This window comes from Charadrius vociferus, unplaced genomic scaffold, assembly GCF_000708025.1.
Source record: "Charadrius vociferus isolate BGI_N301 unplaced genomic scaffold, ASM70802v2 scaffold398, whole genome shotgun sequence".
Classification (NCBI taxonomy): domain Eukaryota; kingdom Metazoa; phylum Chordata; class Aves; order Charadriiformes; family Charadriidae; genus Charadrius; species Charadrius vociferus.
In genome coordinates, this window is record NW_009649571.1 from 498,082 (window position 1) to 512,946 (window position 14,865).

The window sequence follows — 14,865 nt, forward strand, 5'->3', positions numbered from 1 at the left end:
AGGCAGGGGCTTACATAAGGTGGAGGAGACAGCGTTGTGTGCCACCTCGTGTCTTCTCGGGGATCCACATTTCAGAGCAACGAGGGTTTGTCCTCGGGCACCCAGCTGCAGCAGGAGGAAGAGTTCTGCTCTTTCTGTTCTCACGGATCCAAATTTAGCAGGGGTCACTGTGACAGAGCAGCTACCAGACATGCACAGGAGTGAATGAAATAACGGAGATGTCCTGGCACTGTCACCTCGCCTTGCTCCACGGCCTGATTTTATGGCAGGAGAGCAGGGATTGCCTCGAGGGTGGCGCTGCAGCAGCCACACCATGGCCTCTGGATGCCTCCCCTTGCTGCACAATTTGTGCGCAGCAACAGCAGAACTCTTAGTGTCTAAATTGAAGCCACCAACACAAGGGCTTCACATCTGCCACGGGTCAACAAGTCACACTGCACCAATGCAGATGCTGTATACAACACAGTGAGAGTCAGAGGACAACGCACCAGGTGCTCATTTTGACATCCCACAGCAGCAGCATTTTAAACATGATAATCCCAAAATGATGGGCATCTGACAAGCGTGGATACCAGGACATCTGACAAGCGTGGATACCAGGACCTTCCCAAGCCCTAATAACGAGCAATGCAGACCTGCCTCACAACTGCAGGCTCTAATTGCCACCACATACTGTCATTGTGGCCACAGATACTCTGCTCACCAGCCTAAACTTTTACTAAGAATCAGAACTTTACCCAAACCTGAGTTCCCTGCCATATGAGTGTGGTTATTTCTTTAAATGGGGACTTTGGCTAAAGGACTCGTGCCTGAAAAGCTCCTGCAGGGATAAAAAAACGAATGTATGAAGACTATACTTTTAAATTCTGGGGCTGAAGTAACCCCTCTGCAGCTTACCTGTTTCAGAGAAGTGCCGCTGAAACAAACATACTCTTTGTTTCTACCTGGGGTGCAGAAAAAACCTCAAAAATCCTAAAATAGCACACTATTTTAGTCAGTGTGGTCAAAGTACTTAGACGTGACACAGCCTGATGCTTTTCTTCTGTCATCAGTGGCTCAAGCCAGGAAGCATCCAGGGACATTTTAAAGACCTTCCTATAAAGAAGCCTGATTTTCTAAAAGCAAAGAGCACTGGTGTCCGTACACAGACATAAATGTGCAATTGCTGAAGTGACAGCAGAAGCTGGCCAGCTGCATAAAATTGTTAGTTTATTTACTAAACCAGAATCCTAGGAAAAAGCCTTGCTTTTAACATTTTAGCAACTCCTCTTTCTGTCAGGTACCATGGCTAAGGTATTTCTTGCACTATGTTACACCAATTATGCAGCCTAATAGTGCAATTAGCCACCTGCAGTTCAAGCACTCCCCAGCACCTGAGCAGCAGTCCTTTGCTACAGGGCAGTGTTCTGCAGCACAGAAGGGCAGTGGCTCTGCCCAGCTGGGCGGTGGGCATCTTCCGGTGCAGGCACCCCATCTCCTGTTCCTCCTGTGCTCATGACTGGGTTTGGAAAATGACAGCGCACTGAGACATGGGCCAAATGTTCATCTGGCTTTGGAGTGTCTGCAGATGACTCAGGGGCTTCTATTGAGGTGATGCTAGCCACCACCAACTGCACCAAAAGCTCCTCCGAGCTTGCAAAAGGCAAGAACATGCCTTCTGACTTGTTAGTGCACAGTGTCTAGCGCAACGTGACCAGTCTGGCCCTGGGATTCTGCATGCTGCCACATTGCAAACGGTACTCTTTAGTAATCACAGCATTTCTGCAAGTGCATGTACCCAGGAAGGGTACTCTCTGGCAGAGGAAGCACACCAATATTATAAAACGGTGTATGTTGGTGTGGTTACACTGGAGGGGATGATGCAATCCAACGCCCACTGCTGGAACTAGGAGGTCTTGCCATCCCACCTCTGCCAGCACCATACTGCTGCTGCTTGCTTTAAGTTCTGGTGGTAAGCAGATGCTTCTCAGGGCCAGCCCAACTCAGGTTAACTCAGAAGTAGACATGGCAGAAGGTAATTTTCTGCTGGATTTGTGAGCTGAAGTGGCACACGCAAGTGTCCAGCAAATGCTAAAGCTGGTGTAAGGGTGAGAGGTGACGACCTTCTCATCTAAGTTTGGAACAGCTCTTCCAACTCTTGATTCTTTTAAGTATCTTCCCATTACTGATGGAGTATAAACAAAAGTACCGGAAACCAATCTGACAGCACAGCCCACACAGCCCAGTCCTTTGAGTAGGGACATGAAGAGAATTGCTGAAGGCACAAGGAGACTAACCAGTCCCTAAGGAAAGGAATGAGGTGAGCGCTCTGGCAACAGTACTGCTTTGTGTGTATATGGGGCATTTCAATGTGCTCACAAAGGAAAACACACAGACCAAGGTTATAGAACTTGAAACTTGGTCTGAAAAATGCTTGTTAAAATGGCTGTGCATGAATATTTCATAATCATCGATTCCAACTTCCAAATAAGGCTGCCTGTAAAGAATCTTTTTCCAATTTCTGGGGTTGACTTTTCTGGCTTGCACATCACTGCAATAAAGACCTCGCAATGGGAATTCACGGAACACATTTGTCAACAACATACAATTCTGAAGAGATTCCTGTTCACTGTGCTACAGTCGTACTGGCTTTGTAGGGCTAAATCTGGCAAATGCTCATTTCAAGCAGCAAGCAAACAGACAGGGCACTGAACAAACACATCAGCAGGCACTAGCCACTACTTCAAACCAGAAACACACTGAGGAGTCTAGAAGGGAACAAAGGACAACTGCATCATTGCTATTCCTTTCTGCCTATCACAAGACACACAATACACATGAATGCAATAGCCAGAAGAAGGGGAACCAACTTGTGTGCTGAGCAGTGGAGAGATGGAAAATATCCCCTTTCAGCACCAGAGGCTGCAACATCCTTATCTACAACGCCTTCAGCACGTGCTGCCTCCAGGTGTTCGGCTCAGCTCCACCTCCACTGCCCTCCCGAAGATCACGTGCCTCACATCCCTTTCAGAGGGATCCCCGAGTGCATGCTTTATTTCAGCTGATACCACTTAAAAGTGACATTTTACAAGATCCAAAGAAACCCCAAATGTCACTCACTGGACCCTTCAGTCTGGCCACATGCCATAGCTGGGGCTGCCCAACATTCACATGACACTTAGACTGCAACAAAACAGTTAAAAAGATGGCTCAATGACATACAGTTCGTAGTTTTGATCTTCTGTCTCTTGCTGCACTGACAGCTCCTCCAAAGTTGCATCAATATCCAGCTGATTCGTCTCCAGCTGCCGTAGCAACGTCTCCCTCTGAAGAAAGGAAAACAAGCTGGGTCTGAGCAGGAAGGGTCATTGTAACAGATCTCTGCACGCTCGCAGGGTGCAGCGAGATCTTGTGTCACCACTCTACCCACGGCAATGAATTAAACAGGAGATTTGGTCTCTCTCACAGTGTTCAGTTTAAATACAGAAGCACAAGAGCAAGCTGAAGCAGTAGCAAAAGTACGTTAATCCAGAAAGTCTGTGTGTAAGAAAGTAATTTGTTCTGTGAGCTGTACTTAGCCATAAATCAATAATGTGTCATTTTCAGACACACCATCACCAGTTGCATTTGGAATACAGTATCAGCTCCTGCGGAGAACAGTTGTGTGACCCATTCACTCTGATCTTTCCTTTTGCCCTGTGCTAAAGAAGTCCCTCTGTGAGTAGGACCCAGCTGAGGCAAAACCTCATGCTAATTTTCTCTTTACTGGCAGGGTAGATGAGTGGGCACAACCTGGCAACTCAGTGAAACTTTAGAAGTCACTGCCCCTCTGCCTTCAGTTGCTGCCACACAGATGGGGGACAGACACTCCAGTCCAGTGCAAGTGCGCAATAAAGTGAGTTGGTTCCACTCATGCAACACAGAGCAGCTTAATTCAGTCCTTTCCTCTCCACATTTCCAACAGAATCTGAGCAAAAACCTCAGCTGAGGGGAAGTACTGGCTTAAAAGGCTCAAAATCAATGGCAAATGGTCATGGGATACTTTTTTTGGTAGCCTGGATGGCAACGAGAAGAGATCAATAACCACAGGCATTACGCTGAGACTGCGCGGGCCGGGCCAGCGCCACGGGCTCCGCTGCAGTGGGTCCAGCACCAGCCTCCTCACCCCTCTGCCCTCCGTGACGGCCCTGAGCCGCAGGGCTAATGCGGTGCCCGGTACTGCAGAAACACGCTTCAGGATCCCCTGGGCAAGGCTGGAGCTGTCTGTTGCTGCTGTCCCGCTCCACAGCACAGCCCCTGCACCACAGCCCCTTCCCCTCTGCTCAGGCGCAGCAGCACAGCGCGGCACTGGCCCGGCTCCCACTGCTGGCATCCTGCCTGCCTCCCGGCGAGGCTGGCAGCAAGGGGCACGCCAGTCACTTTACCCACCGAACTGAGCCCAAAGTGACGCTGTTCAGCACCTGCAAGCGTCAGTCCGCTCTCTCCTGCCGTCTGTGTGCTAGTGGCACAGGGAGCGGGGACAGATCGTGCTGGGACAGGTCCTGCGGTGCAGGGCACTGCAGTGTCCCTTACAGGGCCACCGTACCCTGGGCAGCCAAGCTGCACCTCTTCCCCGACAGGAGAAGACAGAAGAGAAACCCCAGGGTTCCTCCAACCTGAAAAGGTTTTTGCTTTTATAACTGCCTTATCCTCAGCGTACATTTAGGCTGTCTACTACTTTTGAAATTTAGCGTCAACTGCGGTGAATTTTTAATTCTGTGTTTGACAACACGTATGCTCACTGCTGGAAGATCCCATTGGAGTAAAACGCACAAAAGGCAATCTACTACATAATTTACAGAATAAAATCCCTATGGGAAGACAAACATTTGGATAAAGCAATGGCATTCGGTATCCACGTGCATATACTACTGACAAAACAGATTCACAGACATGACAATTTCAGAGCTATCGAGAAAGTGTACAAATCAAAAGAGCAAGTATCTCATCTCCCTTACATAAAACACACCACGCTGCTCTGCCCTGGGCAGTAGGCAGGGCACAGATTGAGCCCTCCATGGAGCAGGCTGATTCATGTCACATTCTACCATGACTTAAATCAGCAAGCAAGGTTTAAGTACTTTTTATTTTGTATATTTATAAGACCAGGTGATTCACAGTAGTTGATAATTTACTGGAAGATACAGTCTTTCTTGAAATTTAAGAGCTTCTATGATCATTTAAGCTAATTTACCGCTTCCAAGGCATTTAGATTCTTCATTTTTACCTTTGTCATTGTGTTAAAGAGCTTGGACTGATCCATATTTCCTTTGCTAGGTAATTTTTATTCATCATATTCATAAGCTCTCTGCTGATGGAAACTTGACTTCAATTAACGTGTATACAAAGAATTATGAAGTCATTAGTTAACTCAAATTCCATTTATTGGGGGATACAGACAAGAAAATGTCTCAAAACATGCTATACATATTTGAACTTGCTACACTAAACAGAAGTGCTAATCACAGACTTTAGAAGTAATTTTAGCTTTTATTACTCACATTCTAGATTTTAGAATTCAAGATTCAAGAAATTCAAAATTTTACAAGTAATAGATTTTACCCTTTTACGTTATTCATACAGTGTAAGCAAAAATGAGACAAAAAAGAGCAATTTTTCTGCTTCCTTGTCCTCAATTTCTCAAGATGAGTAAAATAAATGCTGAGCAAATTAGCTAAATAAATAGAATAAACAGAGACAGAAGGGACTCTGCTCTCCAAGGCTCACCTTAGGTACTTAGACAACGACTTTTATTAAACAAGTGGTTTGCCTTTCCTCGTACTTTGGCAGTAAGACATATACCAGAGTTGGATTTATTTCAGTTTTCACAGATTACAGTAAATTAAGAACTTTGATTTAATTAAGACAGAGTTGCATTTAGTTTTGTAAAAATTCATCACTAATAATGGACTTCCAAATACTTCAAAAATAAATTATATTTTACCATGCTGGCATTAAAATATTAAAGAAACAGCTTATTTTTACCAATGACCCAAAAGAAGGGAATAAATCATGTGCTACAGACCAATGCTTTGGCTGACTGCCACTTTCAAGGGCTTCCTGGGAAACGGCAATTTCAGCTGTCTGCAGAATTTTGTCTCCTTCCAGCGCAGCATCCGAAGGCCCGGTTGACCTGATCACATTTGCACTTCATGTGGGCCACCAGCGATACCTACAGCTAAACTGCATCTCAGGTTTGACAATCCTTCCCCTGGAAAGGAACTGATAAATAATTGAAGAGCCCGGGCTGCTAGAGGGAACGTGCTCTATACCAGGGGTATGAATTTCAGCCACTGCTTTCTTTATGAAAGATGCATGAATGTAAGCTGAACACAGAAATGTGCAACTTAAAACCAATGCACTGAACATCAACTCCGCTAAAGGACAGCGTGGAATCTCGCATACAGCTGAACAACTCTTCTTCCCCTTGCGAGCTGCGGGAGGCTAGGCTGGGGAACGCAGAGAAACCCCAGGTGCGACTAAGACTGATTAAATCATGTGTGTGTTTAAAATCTGATAGCATTCCTCTCCTTAACCCTGCTTTGCATCAAAGTACCAGGGAAATGACTGGAGCCTGTTACTGGTGAGTGTCTCTGAAGATATAAGCCGAATCTTTAGAGATATAAGCAGAATCTTCAGGAATTAAGTCTAGCTGTGATTTTCCTACGAATTTAACTGGCGGTTAATCAGGCCCAGAGGGGCCAGCCTGGGTCCCCCTGCACTCAAGGCTCCCAGCGCGTGTCCAGGAGCAGTGAAATGCCCAGGGCCAACCAGCAGCAGCCACTGCGGAGCAGCATGAAACTCTTCTAATAAACCTGCAGCATAAATACAAGCGGATCAGAAAAACGAAGTGCAGCAGATCTTGGCTGAAGTTTGACATAAACTAAAGCCGCAAAGCCTGGGTGGAAGCACCCAAAAGCCTCCAAATGTGCAGTGTCACCTGCCTCAGCACAGAATGGCAAGGCCAGGGACCTCCTGCACATCAGAGGGAAATGAAACAAGCCTGCTCCACGCTGGATCTTATGCTGTAACTTCGATCACAATGCACAGAAAAGCACCTGCCTGCAATCCCTGTATGAGCACTGAGCTGCAGGAATTAGTTTGGGTATTGCTGTTTTAAAGGAAAAGCCAGGCAGCTTTGGTCTGACCACTCTCTCCTTGAATGACAGGCACAGGACAACGTCCTCAACTGCACCTTCTGTGGCGAGACACAAAGAACAGAGCAAACCTATTTTACAAGCATGGTTTACATGTGCCCTTCCAAATCTCCCCTTGCACATTTTGGCAAGTAAACTGCAATGAGAAGTCTTTTTTGGTTTGTTTCTGCAGTGTTGAATTATTTAATTACATTACATGAAAAACACGCGATTTGGGAATCTAATTACGTGGCACCTGCACCTTTTAGACTACTCCCAGTGGCACCCCGAGCCCACTGAGCAGGAGAACAAATGTGGGCTGGTCAACCCATTTCCATCACCTCTCCCAAGCAACCGTCACTGGAATCTACCAACAACTAAAGGTTATGTCAGATTGTTTTTTTCTATTTCCCTAAAGACCAAGATTTGTCTAAGAAGTTCTCGGGCTTTGGGGACAATCACCTCATCTAAGTATCCTAATTGCTTTCAGTCTCAGATTAATAGATCATGTTTACTTACACACAGCACATTTAAATGAAAGGTCCCCTAAGACTCACATGATAAAGCTGTTTCCAAGCAAACCCTAAAAAAAGCAAAAACTACGAATGCTTTGATATTTCCTGCTTATAACTATGGCTAGAGAAATTACTGCACATACTGGTTATTAACAGCTTCCAGAAACAGATCTGTCAGGAAGGCTGTGCTAATGTCTTTGACTCTTATCTACATCTATTTGAGAAAAAAAGGAGAGATCTACAAAACCAACAAAAGTAACCTGGGAACTAATTATTCTGCATGATTTCCACAAGACATCACTTTACCATAGGAGCCGAGGTTATAAAACCAAACATTTAACCAACACGATGCTGGCAGAGTTCAATCTTCTCCACTAAGCAGCAAGTTTGGTTTATATGTCAGATTCCCACAACTTCCTCCTCAAAAATTTATCGTTGTCTTGTTTTACTGGGTTTTTATATATTCAGTTTTCTTATCCTGGTTCTTTCTGCTCTGCAACCTGAGGACGTGGTAACATCCACTAATATATCCAAGCTTCTTCTGAACTAACATTTCAGTGGGGATTATTTGTATAAAAAATACACACAGACATTTCAATTACTGGTGAAAGATAATCAAGATAATCAACTGCCTGTTTTTTTTCCATCCAAAAGAGAACAATGATACAACATCATAGGTACCCCCAAAATGCGTATGATGTTCATCCCAAAGGACTCCTGTATGATCACCCCAAAAGGTCCTCTTCTAAAGGACCACAGCTGAGAATTCCACCCTTCCATGCCCATTCAGCCTTTGCTTTTCCACTCAGTCCACCCAAGAAACCTCAGTTATGAAGGAAATAAGAGACTGGGATTATATGCATAGGATCCAAGCAGATCAGTCACCATTAGTGCAAAGACAGTTGTCCCTGAACTGTTGAGTTCATGACCAAATTTCTTCTCACCTGAGTTTTAACTGAACAGAATTTAAACACAAAGTTTAACAAATGTGCGTATGTAACATTTTTGACTTGGTAACTACATCGCTGGACGCAATTTTCGTGCCAATGTTATTCATCACCTTGGAGCCTTTCTCCAGAGGTAAACACTTGTGAACACAGCAGAGAAGAGTCCTCTTGCAAGCAGAGACACATTTAAGTCACAGGCAGCAATGTACTAACATAATGTTGTTAACTCTTATGAAAATAAAAATCTACTCAGGATCCTTTAACAACAAAAGAAACCCCAAATACCAAATTCCCACCTTAGAGACAGAAAAAAATGCAATCTGTCCCACTCGCTCAGCACATCAGGGAAATACCCTCTCTCTTACCTGCAGCTGCAAGAAGGGGATGTTGAAGAACTTGTGCAGGTACTTGAGGCCAAAGCTGTTCTTCATGGAAGACTCAGCATAGCGAAAATACGAGGAGCCGGGAGGCCTGTCTCAACCAGATAGAGAGAGAGAAGAAAACTGTACACAAAGGACACGGACATACAGAAGAGGCCCTTGCTGAACTACATGCCACAAACAGTCCTCATTTACAAACCAACCCCTCAATCCCCAAACGTAGGCTAACAGGTCATTCTGCTAGGGACTCCTGATTTTGTTTACAGACAAAATGCACGCTTTGTTCCTCCTGAAGGGTGGCAGGACGTGGCTGTTGTTGTGTTGCAGCATCATGGGGTTGCCAGACTAAGAAATACTATGTCAGGACAGTGGGCCACTGGTTTACTAAACTCGGGGTTTCATAGCTGTACAAGTGGTCTTGTTTTAAAACCACAGACAGACCACAAATAAGTCAGACGCATCTACAGTGGGCATGAAACTCAGCTAAGTCACATATAGAGATGAACTTGTAAAGAAATGATTACATTACAGATTCAAACCTTAAAACTGATACCACTTCTGTGTGCCTAACACAGGTCATAGAATCATAGACTGGTTTGGGTTGGAAGGGACCTTAAAGATCATCTAGTTCCACCCCCCTGCCCTGGGCAGGGCCACCTCCCACCAGCCCAGGTTGCTCCAAGCCCCATCCAGCCTGGCCTTGAACACCTCCAGGGATGGGGCAGCCACAGCTTCTCTGGGCAACCTGCGCCAGGGGCTCACCACCCTCACAGGAAAGAATTTCTTTCCGATATTTAATCTAAATCTCCCCTCTTCCAGTTTGAAGCCATCACCCCTTCTCCTATCACTACTTGCCCTTGGAAAAAGTCCCTCTCCAGCTTTCTTTTAAGCCCCCTTCAGATACTGGAAGGGGCTCTAAGGTCTCCCTGGAGCCTTCTCTTCTCCAGGCTGAACAACCCCAACTCCTTCAGCCTGTCGTCCCAGCAGAGGGGCTCCAGCCCTCAAAGCATCTTCGTTGCCTCCTCTGGACCCACTCCAACAGCTCCATGTCCTTCTTATGTTGGGTGTCCCCAAGCTGGAGGCAGCACTGCAGGGGGCTCTCCCCAGAGCAGAGCAGAGGGGCAGAAATCCCCTCCCTCGCCCTGCTGGCCATGCTGCTGGGGATGCAGCCCAGGATATGGCTGGCTTTCTGGGTTGCCAACACACATTGCCAGCTCATGGTGAGCTTCTCAACCATCACCACCCTCAAGTACTTCTCCTCAGGGCTGCTCTCAACCCATTCTCTGCCCAGCCTGGATTTGTGCTTGAGATTGCCATGACCCAGGTGCAGGACCTTGCACCTGGCCTTGCTGAACCTCATGAGGTTTGCACGAGCCCACCTCTCAAACCTGTCCAGGTCAGTTTATACCTGTCCAGGTACAAACAAGTAAGAGACTAGGAAAATGAAAAATGCCTTAAGAACATAAAACCACACAAAAAGGTACAATCAATTGAATCCCGAACAACAAATAATATTTTATACTAAATACCAGAGAGCCTCAGATCTCTGCAGAAGGGAGAATCTTGCCTGGCTGGCAAGGGAGGCATACAACTCGGCTATGCCCAGTAAACGCTGTGTGGGAATGCTCTCAGAGGAAGAGCAAGGAAGACAGCTGTACTAGCTGGTTCTCTTATAGCAGAATTATTTGGAGGAGAGAACAGTTGTGCTGCATGGAGCAGATTCTTTCACGAGAGAAGGGCTATCCAGAAAGAAGACAGCTTCTTGAGAAAAGTACTTCTGAAAGGCACATGCTGACAGGCACTCACTGTTTCCAGGAATATAGCTAACAATCTGCTCAGTACAGGCTTCTAGATCAAAGAGCCCATGTGCAAACTGAAGCTGCTGTATGAGACAGTCGGAGCTACTAAAGCCCAAAAGCAAGGCACAGGGTCCGAGGACGAACGCAATGTGCATCTGAAATAAGGCAGCAATATGGCTATCTGTGGCTGATGAGAGAGAGTAGCTGAGGTCGGCTCCCCTGCCTGGTCACCGTGGTGCCATCTTACCTGTTTAGATTGTCGATGAGGTCCCGCACATCGCCAGGCAGAATGACCCTGTGCTCCCCCATGTCTCGGTAATTCCCAAGCACGCACACTGGAACGTGGGTCGGCACTTTAGGAAGCTCCCTCAGAATATAGTTAAATGTCCTTCACCATAGGAGAAAGAAAGGCAGATGAGTGGGAAACATCATTCTGTGAGCAGTTTCATGCACAAATCACAGGAAAAACAAAACAAAACAAAGTAAGACATTTTTTCCCAAAATCCTTCCAAGAATGTGGCTTCTTTGCCCCCCTCAGAGAAATACATTAACTGTAAATACGTTTGTATCACGGTTTATTAAAAAAAAAATTGACAAGTTCAATAATCCACTTCCACCAGTAACCTCGCATCTCCTACAGCAATATTTCCCTCAGTCCTACAAAACTGTGGGGGGTCAGCAGAAGAAAAGGATTCCCTCCCTCAAAACAAAACCCACACAAAACCTGTAAAACACAAGCTTAAATATAAAGCAGGAACTCTTATCACCTCCTCTTTCCACTCTGGCTTCCCTACGTCTCTCGCCCTCCGCAGCAGATGCATAAAATGAACAGTTCATTATTTCCGTACATTACCGCATCTTAGGGCCTCTGTATAATCCTTACTAATACCACTCTTCCTGGAAATTTCTCACTAGCATTCCCCTTTCCCTTGTGCTCTGGAGAGGAGGGATTTGTAACATGCCTAGCACACTTTGCACCTGTGATAGCACTAATTATCAAGCCTCAGACATAAGAATATCAGAAACTGCAGTACACAAGCCCACAGGGAGACTGCTTGTTTGAAACAAGCCCGGGAGAGGAGTATATTGGAAAGCATGTCAAAAGATAAAGCTATTAAGCTTGCTTCAACTCATTAGGCTGGTTATCAGCTTTGGAGTCCATCTGGGAATCAAGAGGTCTAAAAGTCATTTGTTTTCACCAAACAAGTGAGAATCACATGGTGCATGCTGCTGAAGATGTCTTACCACTGCTTGGTGATGTCAAACATCATCACTACGCCATTGCAGTTTTTATAGACATCCAGGAACTCTGCATCCAGAGCCATTTCTGACTCTGCCTGAGGAAATAAAGGCAAAAGACAGTAAATAACTTGATTCAACTTCAGGCTTGTACAGAACACAACCGATACAGTGCTGAATAGGCAAACTTTCTAAAGTGACAGTCATGATAAGAAGTATCTGTGGATTTCACATCATCATCATTTAAGCAAGACACCTGGTGGTTCACAGCTTCCATTGACCAGAAGAGCAGGATGTGAAGCACCTGACAGTCTCTGAAAAAAACAGGTTTGACAGCAAATGCTAAAACCCACCCCCTCCTCTTTCCCCTGTGCCCCCAAATCCTGTGTTGACAAGGTAACTCCATATACGCTACAGGACGGAGAACAGAGGTCACAGCTCCCATTCCATGTCTTTGCCAACCCAAATATTAACTGTACTTCTAACGCTTCTGGTGTATAAAGCCAGGATGTAGTTTCTACTGAGTTTCCCCTGTGCAGGGCTGAAACTATTTATTAGTACCTGATTTGTTTTTCATCATTTAGACTCTGCATGCTGCAAAGTACAGTACTGGTACTGCACTGTACTCAGCCCCAAAGGTTCCTGCTGGAATTTGGTGCCTATGGAATAATTCTCATGCATTTCCCAGGAGTGGAAAATGCACCAACATTTGTGAAGGAAGAAGCAGCTGTGATATCTGTTCTCATAGAGGTTTTTTCACCCCACAGGAGAAATTTTTTAAAGAAAATTCCCCTAATCTGACCACACAGATTGAGCAGGACTGGCACCCTGCTGAAAGAGGCAAGTCTTCAGAGCGCTGACTCATCCCCAGAATCAAGCGCTCAGCTCTCTGCCTATCAGTGATGCTGCCCTTCCCATCAATTTCAACAAAGCGGTTATTGAGCGAGTACCAGCACACCATCTGTGCACTGAGCCCCAAAGGGCACTGACACACGGACAGGAGCAATAAAGCTCTGTAAGAGCTGCAGCAGAGATCATGGGATCAATAGCCTTTAAACTGAATTTTTCTGAGGATAAAATTGTACATATTTTGAAAGAGGTGCCAAGGAAGTGCACTGGCAGCTTAAATGCAGTTTGGGGAAAGTGGCAGTAGGGTCCCCCACAGGGCACTTGGACCTTCTGCTGTAGAACAAAAGGACACACATTTATGCAAGAGCCTTGAGGAAGCCACTGTGTTTACTTTTACACACTATGTAGCACTTCTATTGCCCCTTCCTCCTCTACATTTCAAAGGGTGGTAAAAGGTAATTGTCAGCCCAGTTTTACGGAACAGCCAGAGAGCATGGCATCAAGTGGCTTCTTCAGGTCTCATAAGAAGTCCATGACAAAAGGACTTCCTGCCACTAAGGATGTGCAGACAGGTACAAAGCTGTCGAGTAAACATCTGGGGCACAGTCATTCCCAACAGACAGAAAACAGTAAGAAAGTTGTGGTGAGGGCATGAACAAGGATAAAATGCACAGGCAAAAGAGCGAAGAGCATCAGGGATCCCATTGCCCCTTCTCTGCCTGCCGGGCCAGCCTTGAAGCAGAGACAAATATAGAACTTACTCTCCATGGACCAAAGGTGGACTAGAAGCCTCCTGCTAAGAGGCAAACACCTGCATTCAAGGTGACTCACCTCCTGAGGGTCATTTTCCAGTTTCAAACCATCTCCTCGTTTTTTGCATTTTCCTTAAAAAGAATTGTAAAAAAAAAAAAAAAAGGCAGCATTACACTGGGCACAGAACTCCAGGATGAGTCTGGGTAGGAGCACGGCATTTTGAGTATCACCTTAAAGCAGATCCAACTTCTACTATAAGCATGGGGAATGAGGAGAGATGGGACAGGCACGCCTTGCTGAAAAATACCAGCTACCCTGTTCAAGAGTACCAGCTATTCTAATTCAAGGATGAATAGGAAGAAAGTCTGGGGCAGCTTAAACCATGCTCTTCACAGCATAAAGTAGCAATGACTGAATAATACAAGGTTTTTTGCACTTCCTGACCACAAAGGGAAGCTGCTTTCTTGCACTTTTTGTTGCATTATTGTTGAAGAAGCAAAAGATCGTGGGGCTGCTATGGCAGAGCAGCACAACTACATACACAGCCTTCCAGAGACGCCATGACGTTGCTGTTCTATGTCACTGACCTGAAGCAAGCGGTCTTGTAAATACACGTGACCTCAGAGCCCATCGGATGCTTTGGGCTGACTTGTGACCAAAAAAAAGCAGTGGGAGGAGACTGCAAGAATTCAACAGCCAAAAGGCAGACAGAGCTTATGCAAGGGGAAATCCAAGCAAAAGAAAATAAACTGTGGCGAGAGGGCGGTGGAGAATTAGAGGAGAGGCAGCCTACACATGCATGAAAGGCCAGAGCCAGAGGGTCAGGTCTGGTCATCACCAGCAAAGGTGCAGAAAGGAAATCCTCCAGAGGCACCATCCAAAGCCACACACTCTAGAGACGCATGCAGAAATAAGCTAGAGGACAGGTAACACTCTGATTAAGCTCACAGGGAAATGCAAGAGGCAACAGGCTAAACACTTCGAAAAGACACTAAAAACCCACTACGGAGATTTACCCTGCAGTCCCACAGCCACAATCCCATCTGGAGGAATCTATCCAAATCATCTGCTTCTTCTAAGGCACATGCTAAAATACAGCCCTTATACTTAAAGGGCAGACCCCCTGAGCCTTCTCTCTTTTCCTACAGCTTCAATAAGCACTGGATAAGTTCACAAACTGACATTTTAAAGTACCACTGGCATTTGACTCAGCACCCCCAGAAAAGGAG

General features: G+C 45.7%; 1 protein-coding gene across 1 annotated transcript in view; it reads right to left on the bottom strand.

Moving 5' to 3' along the window:
- Positions 1–14,865, bottom strand: part of RABL6 (RAB, member RAS oncogene family-like 6) — a 58,842-nt gene that overhangs the window by 24,876 nt on the left and 19,101 nt on the right. Inside the window, exons 4-8 of the mRNA XM_009890270.1 lie at positions 13,715–13,767; positions 12,041–12,132; positions 11,043–11,183; positions 8,982–9,087; positions 3,202–3,305 (exon numbers count right to left, since the gene is read on the bottom strand). Of these exons, the coding sequence (XP_009888572.1) occupies positions 3,202–3,305; positions 8,982–9,087; positions 11,043–11,183; positions 12,041–12,132; positions 13,715–13,767 (496 nt within the window). The remainder of the gene's footprint in view (positions 1–3,201; positions 3,306–8,981; positions 9,088–11,042; positions 11,184–12,040; positions 12,133–13,714; positions 13,768–14,865) is intronic.